This window comes from Neopelma chrysocephalum, unplaced genomic scaffold (genome assembly GCF_003984885.1).
Source record: "Neopelma chrysocephalum unplaced genomic scaffold, ASM398488v2 Primary Assembly neopelma1_98, whole genome shotgun sequence".
Taxonomy (NCBI): domain Eukaryota; kingdom Metazoa; phylum Chordata; class Aves; order Passeriformes; family Pipridae; genus Neopelma; species Neopelma chrysocephalum.
In genome coordinates, this window is record NW_020897761.1 from 4,688,540 (window position 1) to 4,702,004 (window position 13,465).

The following is a 13,465-nucleotide window of genomic DNA, read 5'->3' on the forward strand; positions in this document are numbered from 1 at the left end:
TGCTTGCTTGCACGCTACTCAAAAGACACATTAGGCTATAGCTCTCAGGCTGGGCCTGTCTCTCATCCTGGAGAGCAATATGTTTTCTTCTATCAGTACTTGCCAGCGCTCAAACACATTTAAACATAACAGCTCCAACAAATAGAAGCCTTTCATCTCCCCACTTAGGGTGAGATTAATTTTTTCCAGCTTTAGCTGTCTGACAGAGTTCTCTAGGCTCCCTTCAAAAGTTACAGAAGGAGAGGCACTGCCGGAAGGAAATTCAGTCCATGCAATGGTAGGTGTTTGGGATAGGTGGGAAATATTGAAAAGAGCTTTTCTGCCCCCATTAAGCGGGGAAGGAGCCTCACATGTGGTGCTTGAGAATTTGTGGTGCCTGGTATTCCATAAAGCAGCAACAGTAATCTGTGAAATGATTTAAGAACAAAACCCAGATGCAAAGAACTTAAGGAAGAAAACCATAAGTATTAGAGGAACACCACAAATTAAGCAAACCTAAGCCAAATCTGGGGAGTGTGACCAGGCCACTGAGGAAAATTTTGTCACCTCCTTCCAGCATTGGTGAGACATAACTGGAATAGCATGCAAAGTTTTGGGTTCCCTTCTCTTCTCCTGGGCAAAGATGGATGTGGGGAAACTGGAAAGGGGCCAGCAGAGGCTACCAAGATGGTCAGGGGCACATGGTCTGTGAAGAGAGGTGAAGGGAGCTGGGCTGGTTCAGTCTGCTGAAGAGGAGACAAGGGGGCCAATCCAGGAGCAACCTACAACCACCAGAAGGGAGTTAGAGAGACAATGGAGCCAAACTCTGCAGTGCTAGATGACGTGCCAAGGTGCCCCAGCAACGTGTGGTGGACTGGGACATTTGGATTCTTCCCCTGCCTGGCGGTGCAGCCTTGCTGTGGGTCACCACAGAGGTACAGGGTCTCCCAATCCTTGGAATGTCCCAAGACTCAGCTAGATCAAGCCACAGCTGATCTGATCTAGAGATGACAGTGGTCCTGCTTTGGACTAGAGCCCTGCAGAGGTCCCTCTAACAAACAATCCTGTGATTCTGTGAGGATTCAGAATCTTGCAATTGTTACCAAGCGAAAACCAAAATGGCAATACTGCAGAAGACTGTGAGTGGATTTTTACAAAATCCTTTTCATTAAAGATTATTTAGAAACTCTGGTGTACAGGGAGATGGTGCTGGTGAAACCAACCAGTAATGAATGGGTGCATTTATCTGTGCACTTCTCACTTGACATGTGCCACTAACATCTAGAACTACAATAAATGCTTTTGCCTCCAAGTATTCTAATTATGTGTATTTTGCTTATGAAACAAGAAGTCTCAAGCTGATTTCAACATTTTCTGCAAACATCCTGCAACCATATCAGAGAACCACAGAAGCTCTGTTTTCATAAATATGAGTTTTAAAAATGAAATGCCTCGCTGACAACATTTCACCAAGCCACCGGAGTTTCCAGCTTTATTATTTCAAAATACAGAGGACTTTCAGGTCAAAGAAAGGTTCTACTGGAATTCTAATCCTAGAATAAAGATGTGAAGAATGATGCATGGAAGTTTTTAGATGAGTAAGTACATCAGTGTACTCTTAGACACTGAGGGTAAAAATAATATGGCAAAAGAACTGATTTTAGTCTGTGGATAGCATCAGTTGCATGGGAACTTTTTTAATCACCCGAACTATGCTCCCATATGAGCCTTCCCATCTTTTCTTACCACTGTACTCGTTTTAATTCTATTAAAAAAAAAAAATTGAACATCTTGGACTCACCACAATTTCTGCAAAATATCAGATGCCCTGAAGGCTCCAATCCTAATCCTCTCCTCCAACACAGCTGGAGGGCCAATCAGCTTGCCATTAGCCAGTTTAATACGTGTAGTCACTATTTATTACCTGAATCATCAATGAAAATATCTCATCAGGTCCTCAATGTGCAGGTTTACAGAAGAGCAAGAGCCTGAGGCTACTTCATCCTGGTGGATGTGCTTCCTTTCATTTTCATTCCCTCTTGCCCTCTGAACCTCTCCTTGCTCCGCAGAGCTACCCCTGACCTGCACAAAGGCAACATGAACTCCAGGCAGTCCCTGAGCTCCAAATCATTTCCCCCTCTCCCTCTGATCCCACAGAAATCTGTTTGTAAGCACACACAGCCCTGTAACAACTGCACATGCCTTTACTGGGAGGAAAATGCAGACAAGGAGCACAGCAACATATCATTTGATGGGCCAGATTCAACACTGTAACCTTATACAGGCTAAAGCAGCTGTATCAAGGCTTTGTCAGGATATTTTCAAACAGAAAAAGCACCGCAAGCAGATAGAAGTGACCTGTAACAGAATCAGATAGAAGGTGCTACTGCCAAGGTACAGGGTTCTGGGTTTATTTTCCTTCTTTTAATCCACACCAGTCTTGTTCTTAGATGTCTATTTTCCTATGAGAATTAAGGTACTGGAAGCGACTTCTACAAGCAAACAGGTAAATTCTTAAATGAGCCACCGAGATCTGGAGAGACTATGTAAGTCATAAGGACTGCCAGTTTTGATCCATGTAAAGACGTTCTATTCTGCAGGACGGTGATGGTTATAACTGCCAGGAGAGCAGAGGAGGGAAGGGAGTGCTGTAGGGAATTAAATGCTGACTATTTAGGAACTTAAAGGACATCAGGTTGTTCTCTCTGGCAAGGTTTGCAGCTGTACTCTCCTGATTGCAGACACACGTGCAAGATAATGAGACTGAAATACATACATACTTTTACATGCATTTGTTACATCCTTTTGACAAGTCACATGCTGTGGGTAATATCCTCTTCCTGGACTGCCATACCAAACCCACACTAGCCAACTCCACACTGAAATGGAAATACCCTGTCACAACATTGCAGTTTACTCAGCTGGCTTCACACCCTTTTTTTTTTTTAGCATTTGTAGTACCACACCTGTGTTTAGCACGAATCTAAAGAGTTTCTTTCTGCTTGTGTTAATGTAGCTCTTCACACTTTCTTATTCTCCTAGAGCTGCAGTTAACTGCTTTTGTCAAAATTTTACACCCAGAAAACTGCTGCATCCATCCCTTTTCTCCAAATGACAGCAAGTTTATGTCCTGTTTCGTTTTTGTACACGTTTCTCTATGCTGGCACTTCGGAAACTGAGAAGTTAGGAAACTTCATGCCTAGATTGTATGCAGCACCTCTGCTGCCTGCCGGAGAGTTACAGCTTACAGATGGTTAGCAAACACCAAACAGATGGGTTAGCAAAAGCAAAGAGAAACCCACAGTGTTATTTCCCTGATGTTAAGGAGATGCCCTTTCAGAGATGCTGGTCCCAGACTACCTGAGACAGCAAAATGGCTCCTTTTCAGTCTCATTTACCAGTAATCACCTGCCCAGTGATTACCTACTGAGTTCCTGATCCTGATGAAAAACTCCAGGTCCGAGCGCTCAGGACTGTTCTGAGAAAGGAGAAGAGCTCCATGCTGGTTTCCTCAAAAGGAGATTAAACAAGGGCCTCCCAGATGTTAACAAGTGACTCAACCCAGTAATCTCCACACTGAGGAACAGCTTGGGAATGCCCACTTCTAGAGTCTCAGAGGAGAGCATTGCTTAAGACACAGGAGCCTGGCAGGACTTAGATCAAGAGCAGAAGGTCTGTGTACCTTCCTCGCACACAGCAAGCTCTCTGAGCACAGCTTAGACCACTTTCCTCATATTGGATATAACACCTCTTTGAGGTAGCTGACACGTCAGACAATCAAGAAAACCAAGGAACAGTAATAGTTACTGATGCAATGCACTGCTTCATGGCACTTTGCCAACTCAGCTCCAAGGGCAGTGGCCCGTGGGATTTAACAGACAGGCCATTTCTACCCTGCACCCTCATGGTGCACACACTGTTTGAGTTGTGCATGTGCCCCTCCTGCACGGCTTTGCCTTGTCTTGACAGAAGTATTTTCAAATGCCAGAATTATTCACATGCACATTTTAGCATTCGCAATCAAAACACAAAGAGGATTTCCTGAACAGTGGTTTCCAGAGTGAAAGATCCCTCTGCTTAGCTCACGATATTCCAGATTCTTAATCACTAACCCAAAGCTGGACAGTTTCTATCAACTATGCTGGCAAAACTGGAGTTTATCCAAGTACATGGTGAGGAACAAGCCATAACAGGCATGAAGCAAAATGAGCTCGTTCTCAGACCCGTATCTCTGCTTCAACTATGAGAAACAGAAGCTCACCCCACTGGGAGCTGGTATGGAAATATATTTTAAAATAATTAAGTGGTGAGAAGCTGCTATGGACACAGGTAGGACACACCTATATAGGATTCTCTAAAAGAGCATACAGCCATACAGTTCTGCAACAGGCCCATCCCAATACAGTGATAAAACACAGGGAAGAAATAAAAACTGTATTCTGAGAAAAAGGCCTTTCTGCTTTCTAGTATTCATAGAGAGGAGATTTACATGCCCAAGTGTCTCCTAACGTTTCTCAGCCCTTTATGAGAAGCCAGTGAATTTCTGCAGCTGCTACTCTGCCTTTCTATTAGCCAGCCCAGTAGATAGGCCACAAGCAACCAGGAGTCCCAGAAAACAAGTTTTATGTTCCACTTTCAAGAAGTTTTAAAGCCAGTTACAAGATTCAAAGCCAGTTAAAAGATAAAAATGTACCATTTATTTTATCACACTTCTTGTCTTAGGAGTGTAAGTGATTTAAAAATAAAACCTGGAAGCCACAAGTGTTCTGTTCGGTCCAGTGGGAGGTGATGATAATCTGCACACACTCATAATAACACCTGGGCTCTTACTCCATAAAAAAAGCTTTGTGTGCTGTCCAGCTAAAAATCTGGCAAAAGGATTAATTCAAACTGGAAGCAAATAACTTAATCTGACCAGAATTAACTCTAAAAGTGTGCCTAAGATTTTAAATAATGGTCTCAAATGTAATACTATAATGATTAACATTTGCTAAAAGGTAGGATTTCTATCGTGGACAAAACCACTACCTAATGAAACCAAAAACATCTCAATTCTTCACATTTTACTTCTGAAGCTGTCAAAGTGTGAAGTCCAACTGAGAAAGCAAGCAGCAGTATTTCAAAGTGCTTTCTGTGTATACTATCATTCAAGGCAAATCAAACATCATGAAGGTCATTTTTTTTCATGCAGCTCATTCCTACCAAATGCAAATCAATTCCTTACTGGCTACTGCAGTTCCAGAGCTGAAAGGTATAATTTCTGTCTTTATACAGTTAGGGCTCAGTCAGCATCGATCCCATAATTAAATACTGCTACAGATCATAAGCAAGAGTCCATCATTCCCTTATGGGAAATGTTCAGAATAATCTGAGCAAAATTTTCTTCCATGAATACCATGCTATCGCTAAAGAGAGATGCACTATTATCTGGCATAATTAAAGTGTTATTAATGCACTACTGAACTTGGGTTATTTCCTGAAGGAAGGGAACAACTTCAGGGCTGTATTTCCACCGTCTGCTCTAACTGAATGCACATTACTTGTTTGTGGATAAACTTGTGTTCCTGCTCACTTTGCTGTCAGCAATCGTCTGTTCTGTATTCTTATTGAGATACTGCTGTCACTTCCTTTACTGACACAATTCCCACTTTATAATCACATCTTCCATACTTCCCATACTTCTCTAGCCTATGTCCGCACCAATTTCATAAGCAGTGGGTCTTTTACAGAGGTTTTCCAAAACCAACAATCCTTCTCTACTTCTTGCCCGCAACTCTTTGTCTGTAAGCATGCAGCACATTTTAAATACATGTATACTATTACTGGTCACGTCTGTCTGCAACCACTTTGGGTTTTGGAGACATTTTTTGCAGTATGTTTTATTTTCACTATAATTATCTGCAGTGTATGTTGTCCTTCCAAATACTAGTTTAAAAATAACGAAGTATTGGTTAGGTCTGGGACATCTAAGGCTGAAAGAAGTTCAGTGACGGCATTAATATGATTCATGAAGTTCCAACAACCATACAGAAGACAAACGAATCAAGACTATACACACAAACCCCAAGAGCATCTTTTGCTCCATGCCAGACATATTCAAGTGACTTTTCTGTCTCTGCTTATACATCTGTCCTCAACACTACATTCATTCTCAATTTTATTTGGAGGACAGTGGGGTTCAAAGGGACTCAAGGAGATAAAAATCAGAGTGACAAAGACTTTGCTTCCAAGATATCTTGAGTAGCTCTCCAAGTAGGAGGTAGGAACAGAATAGACATATCCAAAGGAAACAAAACCCCACTTGACGTGACAGGCATTACCTCCCTTCTCAGAGGGAGGTAGAGAAGAATGCTTTTTGCATTCTTGTTCTGGTCCCTCCTAACCACTGTTTGCATCTGGCTGAGCCAGGCTCCTGCCCTGCAGATGCTACACTGCAGCTGGTACTTGCTGGCTGCTCCTTTTCGGGTTCCACTCCTACACATCCAAGGTGTCTCACTGTCTGGCTCCTTCTCGTCCTCCTGTGCTCAGTCTGCTCACTCCCTACAGCACACACACAGAACCCTTTGCTGCTTCCCTCCCAAAAGCATGTCCTTACAGTGAGATATAATGACACAGTCACAGGGTTTGCTGGAAAATACTAAAAGGTATTGACAGAAACACTTTTTAAGGAATTGCTGGCCCTTTAGCTGTAAACCTAAATTAATTTGTTTTGAGCTCCCTCTTACTTTAACTTGCAGTTGTGTTGTTCTCATCCATGAGTATTTTGAGAATCTCAGGACTGAGGTAAGGCCATTTGTGCTCTGAAGACCAATATACACTTTTAGACTTAATTTTAGACTATTACATTTCTCTCTGGAGGTTTTTAGACTAAGCTCCAAGATGCTACCAAAAGTTACATCTTCTCTAGCTGAGTAATCAGAATACCACAGAGAATCCTTCTCCTCACCACCTCTCAGTCCCCTTGAAAGTCATCTCTCCCTGTTCCCCTTCCACACCAGAAAGGATGACAGTTTGAGAAAGACCAAAAACAAAGCTGCTTCACTGTTTTCATACAGACATCAGGGATTTGGGTGGAGAAAATTCTCTCCGACATAGAGAGAATCCAGAGTTTAGCCAAAAAATAGGGAATTTATAACAAAGAATGCAGCAGGCCAGACTTCATTTTCACTATCGACACTTAGATGGCAACAGGAGGTTTTCATAATGGATTTTCAAATTTGAAAGTCAAATGAAGCCGTAATTTGACAGAGGCTGGCTCACTGAGCTTCAGGGCACGCTGAAGCACAATCACACACACTGTTTGCTTTCTCAGATTTTCCCAGAGAGGCAAGAGTTGGCCTCACAGAGAAGACAGGCTAAAGGGTGACCTCTGCTTTGAAAAGGACAGGCAATTTTATCATGGATACCATGCCCTGAGCCTCCGTTCTTTCAACACATATTATTCTCAGCATCTGTATACAACATAGGACAAGATCTTAAAATCCTAGGATCCTGGGATAAAGTAACTTTTTTTCCTCTCAATAGCTAAGGTCAGGCTCCCCAGGAGAAAGGGGAGTTTGTAAAATATTTCAAAAATCTGCATGTTAACTTGCAGCAGTTGAAAACATATACAATAGCTGCTATATCTTTAGGAGCAGCAGGACTGTGTGAGTCTAATCAGGGCATTTTATCTGAATGAAAGACCAAATTACACACCCCAGTCCACAGAAATCCGCAAACAAAGTCAACAGCAGAAAACTTCATGTTCAGTAAAAACCACCCATTGTCAAGTGCAACAAAGTAGGAGAAAAGTATATGTCAGAACTGAATTTCTGGCTATAAAATGTCATCTTAAGCCAACTTCTTATCCAGCAGTTTTGCCTGCAGGATGTAGATGGCATCAGGAGTGCAGCGAATTGAAACCTGTCTCATGCTCTCTGAATACATTCAAATTATTATTGCCAGAAGTGCATGCAGCACAGCAACCTACTGCTACATAAGCATGTCAAAGCCAGGCTTTATAATCTTTTGCTTCCTGAAAGTAATATATCATTCCAAATACAATTACATCATCCCAAATACAATTAGCACAGCACAGGCTTATTACCAACAGAAGCACAACACAATCTAGACATTTTTATTCCCAGCACACAGAGATAGAACAAAAGTTCTGATTTAAATTTGGCTTAATCACTTCAGTGAAAAATTGTTTGCAGAACTTGAGAAACCCTTAAATGCTCATTGCAGATGTTGGCTTGCAGGACCAGAAATTCACATTCATAATAAGAGGTTTCCCTGAAGCTCTATGGTTTGTGGCACTTGAAGCAGATATTTACCAAGTGAAATTCTGGTCCTACTGGAGTTGGTAAAGGCTTTGCCATTGATTTCCATAGGGTCTCATCACTCTCACTCAAACAAATAATAACCAGAAGTACCTTTTAATATCTACTTTTTACTGCAATGTACTGTAAGATACTGTATATGCACGGCATTAAATGCAAGTGGCAAACTTTGATATCAGGAGACATTTGTGCTCTGAAATAGATAAAGTAGCAAGAGGAAATGCCAGTAGTCCTCTGAATTTCCCAAGTGAATCAAACTTTAAACCATGCTTTCCTTAAGAACAGTAATTACATTCTTACCCTAAAAAATGTCACTGTCCCTAAATAAGCCCTGCAGCCATGTCATCAAAGGGTCACTGACTGAACCTTCCAGGATGGGGAAATCAACTGGTTAATCACTCCAAGTTGTGGGAACTCTGATCCCAACCACACAAGAATGGAATGATCCCAAGCAGCACTACAGGTCAAACTAAATTGGAAGGGATTTGTTTTCTCCAATGATTTACTTAATTACTTTTCAAATTAAGCGAGCTATTCAGGTAATTCTAGGAACAATCTCAAGGCCTGAATACTCTGTGGCAGAATAGATGTGAGCTGTGGGAGGGAGCTGTGTGGGTGCCAGGCTTACAGAGAGCTGCAGCAGCAGCCAGGTGTCTATTCCCTGCAGACAGAGCACCTCAGATCAACTAACTTGGGTTTTGTATCCATGCTCCATTGGGGGTTTGTTTCTAACAGATCAAGCAGACTTGGTATCAGAGACGTTACAGGGCAGAAATCAAAGGTGTTGGCGGAGTGACAGGCTCTCCATTCTGCCTCTGAGACTTGGGAGAAATAAAAGGAAGGTTCAACGCCCACTGGAGACTCCAATGTGCTCCAGCAGAGCTCAAACTGCCACACTCTTTGCACAGAACCAGGTAACTTGTTCTCAGCACCTACTGCACAGACCTCCCGGTTCTGGACGTGCTCTCAAAGACAACCCAAACCAGTGCAACTTAAAGGTACAGTGCAAAGACATCACTTTGGGGTGCTGGAGCACTTGGGGAGAGCTAAATGACTCCTGAAAACCATGGCTTCCTAAAAGTTAAGTAGCAAGAAATAAATTAAAATGACCAAGCTACTATCTGAAGAAAGAAATGGTGAAGAGCCCTGCCTAGGAGGGATGTTGGCTGCTGATGCCTGGCAGAGCTAGGAGACAACACTGCTTCAGTTCAAGAATTCTTCAGTCACTGTTAATGGCATATTTCTTCTTGTTTAAAAATTACATTAGAGATTCCCCTGGCAATAGCAGAAAATTAAATTCTCTAGATTCCCAAAGTGAAAGCCCTGCTTCTTGTATGGATTCAGCTGATCCAAATACTACTTTATTTTCCTCTCTCCTCCTTAAAAAAGAAAAAGAAACCCCACACAAACTTCAACTGTAAATATGCATACCTACAAGCCTTTCAAGGCAAGGAAAGAAAATAAAATTTATGAGATCATGGGAAAACTCACTCTTACAGGTACCAAGCACTACCAGAAGAAGATACAGTCCATAAGAGCTTTGCTCTCCAACCTTGCACCTTCAGAAGCCCTGAGTCCTGCCATATGAGAGGCTCGGGTAGCCCTAGCAAATGCCATTTTCTAGAAAATCCAAGGAACTCAGAGCACAGATCCTGTAGTGTAAGTGAGAACACATAAAAAAAATCTGTTGCAATTTAGCACGTGCATCCAGGAGAAATGATAGGTTATATGGTGCTATACACAGAGCAGAAAACACATGGAAAGAGGATCCAGTGACATCAGGTGGAAAGGATCTCTGGACATCCACAGTCCCACCTCCCACTCAGAGCAGGACAATCACCAATACCAGAACCATCCACTCCCTGCAACTTTTAACTGGATGATTCTTGTTCTTTTGTTACGTTATTTGGCTGCTTATTAACTGTTTGGGAGTGTCTGCATGGCAAACAGCCAGAGAAGGAACAAAACCTATCATCTCCAGGCCTTGGTTCCTAAGTTGGACAAGAGAAAGCAACACAAGTGAACTGAGGAGGAAATCAGTCCCCACTCAGCTCCTAATCATCAGTGAAAAGGGAATTGTGGTCCAAAGAAAATGAAGTCAGCAGTCCTCAGGAGGAGGTGAAAGGGCACCTCCCTTGCTGGGGCCCTGCTGATGGCACCCCTCGGGCTGTGCAGGAGTCCTTTCTTCTGCACTCACAAAAGAATCCAAGCAAGTCATTTAAAAGTGCCTCAGGGCAGAGCTCACCACCAGATCAGGTTTGCCCTGTTAAGATAATAAATGAGGTAATGCATAAAACTGCCTCCGATTTGAGGACATTTCATTCATAAAACAGAAATACCAACAGCTTTGCTACCAAATAAACTTCATAGATGGGTTTAAAAAGTCTCTGCATCTCTCCCTGAGATAGAGCAGAGCCAAGCTGTAGAGATTATGTGGCACAAGACACACTGTTTTCAAGGACAGCTCTGCAAGTTGAAATGAGAGCTGACAACTTCCAGGTCATTAACCCGACAGCATAAACAGGACCTATGTACAAGCACATGCATTCAGGTGGACTGGAGCAATGGCCCCAAAGTGCAGACCTAGACAAACACTATTCAGCTTTTTGTTCTGAGTTTCCAGAAAAACTTCTATTCTCTACTCCCTTCTCCTCATCCTCAGGATATGTGGAGCCTGGTGCTGGCTATATTTGTGTTGCTAGCTGAAAGAACAGCAGAACATGCCAAGCATTTAATAACAAAATTCCAGCCTTGTGACACAACCCAGTAATCCCAAGACTGGAAACTAACCTCACATTTCTACTCAGCATAAAGCCCTAATCCTAATAAGAGCACCGCTACTTTTATTTTGCCTGAACCTTTTCTAAAGACATGCATCTCACAAATTAAAAAAGTTACCATGTACCAGGTGGAACGGGGCTGTATGACCTATATACCCACGGCATCTACAGATTGGTAAAGGTATGACAACACAGAAATTGCTAAAACTAGTTAGGCTTATCTGTGTGCTCTTACACAGAACAGGTTATAGCTGGATGAGCTGTTGTCGTGGCCACTGCTGGTCCCCCACTACCTTGGGACCCCTCTCAGAACACTCCTAAGACAAGGAAATGGAGATTTGCAGGGCCCCGGGGGACCATGGCTGGGTGTGAACATGCATATAACAGTGCTCATCCAGCACCCCAGCTGCAAAATGGCAGGGCAGGAGGCTCAGAAAGCCAAGACCCCAGGTTCAGTCCAGGGACAAATGTGCATTATAGACATTATCTAATGGCTCATCAAGACCCTTGCCAAAAGGAGGGAATAAACTCCTCCAAACCCAGGTTGGTGTTTCAACCACTGTTTGCCTTGATCATTTCCATCACCACATCCCAAGCAGCTTCTCACTACTGCAGCTGTCCTGGCTTCAACACCAGTGGGGCCTGCAGTGCAGAAAGTGCCATCAAACACCTGGAATTACATTTTATAACAGCTTTTATTGTCACTAACTGCACTGCAGATGTGAGGACGTGCCTGACAAAGCTGCAGCACAAGCCTGTGCTGTATCGAAGCACAGACAGCAGAACTGCTCATCTGTCTCAACTTACAAATCACAAAACAGCAGAAAAATTGTGCTGCTGCACACAGTCCTGTACAGCTGCAAGACGTGCCACATAAAACTGCAAATGCAAAAGTTCTAGGGGAAGATAGAAACAATACTATGTTAAGCTAACAGAAATAATTTGTGCACAGGGTACATTTATTCCTATACCCAGAAGCACAAAAGGCTTATACACCTATTAAATAGCTATAATGTGTGTTTAACCAGAGGGTTCATGCCATGTTGTGCTGTCTTGCCCCAGCACTATGATGTTTTCTGCAAAGCTCTTTGCATTTCCAACTGTGATGGGCATATTTTGCAGTGACCATGATCTGGCCGTGTACAGGGTATACAGAAGCATCACTTCAGAAGAAACAATTTCAGCTTCAACCTTGACCAAGTCACATTTTGTGGACACAAATAAGAGGCCAGTGTTACACAACTACTACACTTACTCTGCGGAATGACACCACGTAGAAAGTATCTTCCCTTCGGCGAATCGCTTCAAAGAAGTCTTGATAGCTCCTTGGAGAGGCATAATACACTTGCAGCTCATTCCCTGAGTTCCTGCTGAAATAAAGAAGGGGGAAAGGTAATTATTTTAGACAAGAAAGTTAGCTTCAGTGAGACAATGACTTTAAAAGACCTGCTTTTCAAAGGAACAGCAGCTCTTCGTCCATTGAGAGAAGCATGAGGAACATTAAACACAGGTGAAGACAGTGAAACTACTGGGTACTTTCTGAAAGTTCAAGGTGCTTTAAAGGTCTTACTTTAGGAAGGTTTTCCAGGTTTGTTTTTATTCATGGTTCTGAGGCTGGCAAAAACCCATCTTCTAGCTCAACAGAAAACAAAAAGTTTCAACCTGAAGTGTCTGAAAAATTGTGATGACTTCTGAAAATAAATTTTAGAATGTAATGTCCTTCTGAAATATCAAAACATTTAATAATTTTCTTTTACTGATAAGAATCCAAACCACTGAAATTGAAAGAAGTGCAAAGTTAAGCATAAACAGAGGTTTTAATTTACTGTCAAATGACAACTCCACTTTTTCTCTCACCCACCTTTTATTTTTTTTCCCGTGTCCTTGGTCAACTCAAAGATTAGCTCTTGATTTTCAATTCAGACAGTGGAGCAAAAATAAGATATTCACATAATTCTGGCTTATCTTATCCACAGTTCTCATCTTACATATATCAGACACAAGGAAAAGATGCTCTAAACCATTCTAAGCAAAAATACTGGCAAGTCCTACATTCACTGTACTTATCCACTGTTTATCTTGGAAAGGTGAGAAATTCCTGGCACATACTGCTATCGTGTATATCTCCCCAATCCCATTCCAAAATAACATATTTAAACAAATTGGAAGGCTATACTTACACAAACCATTATCTGGACATTCAACCAGTCATTTTATCTTAATAGCACACTGTGTGTTTGCAGTGTTTGTGGCAAGGGCACTGATCAGACTATCCTTCCCCTCCCAAGCTGTCTTCTGCCGACCCAGGTTTTAAACTATGGTGGCTAATTTAGACTATTTTGATGTGTTTCTAAAATATGACCATGCACCCAAAACACGGCACAA

General features: G+C 42.2%; 1 protein-coding gene across 2 annotated transcripts in view; it reads right to left on the minus strand.

Annotated features, from left to right (window-relative positions):
- Positions 1 to 13,465, minus strand: part of ATF6 (activating transcription factor 6) — a 76,156-nt gene that overhangs the window by 31,153 nt on the left and 31,538 nt on the right. The window contains exon 14 of one of the 2 annotated variants that reach the window (XM_027694640.1): positions 12,336 to 12,447. In XM_027694640.1, the coding sequence (XP_027550441.1) occupies positions 12,336 to 12,447 (112 nt within the window). Of the gene's footprint in view, positions 1 to 12,335; positions 12,451 to 13,465 lie in introns of both variants that reach the window. The other variant, XM_027694639.1, reaches the window with a different exon arrangement.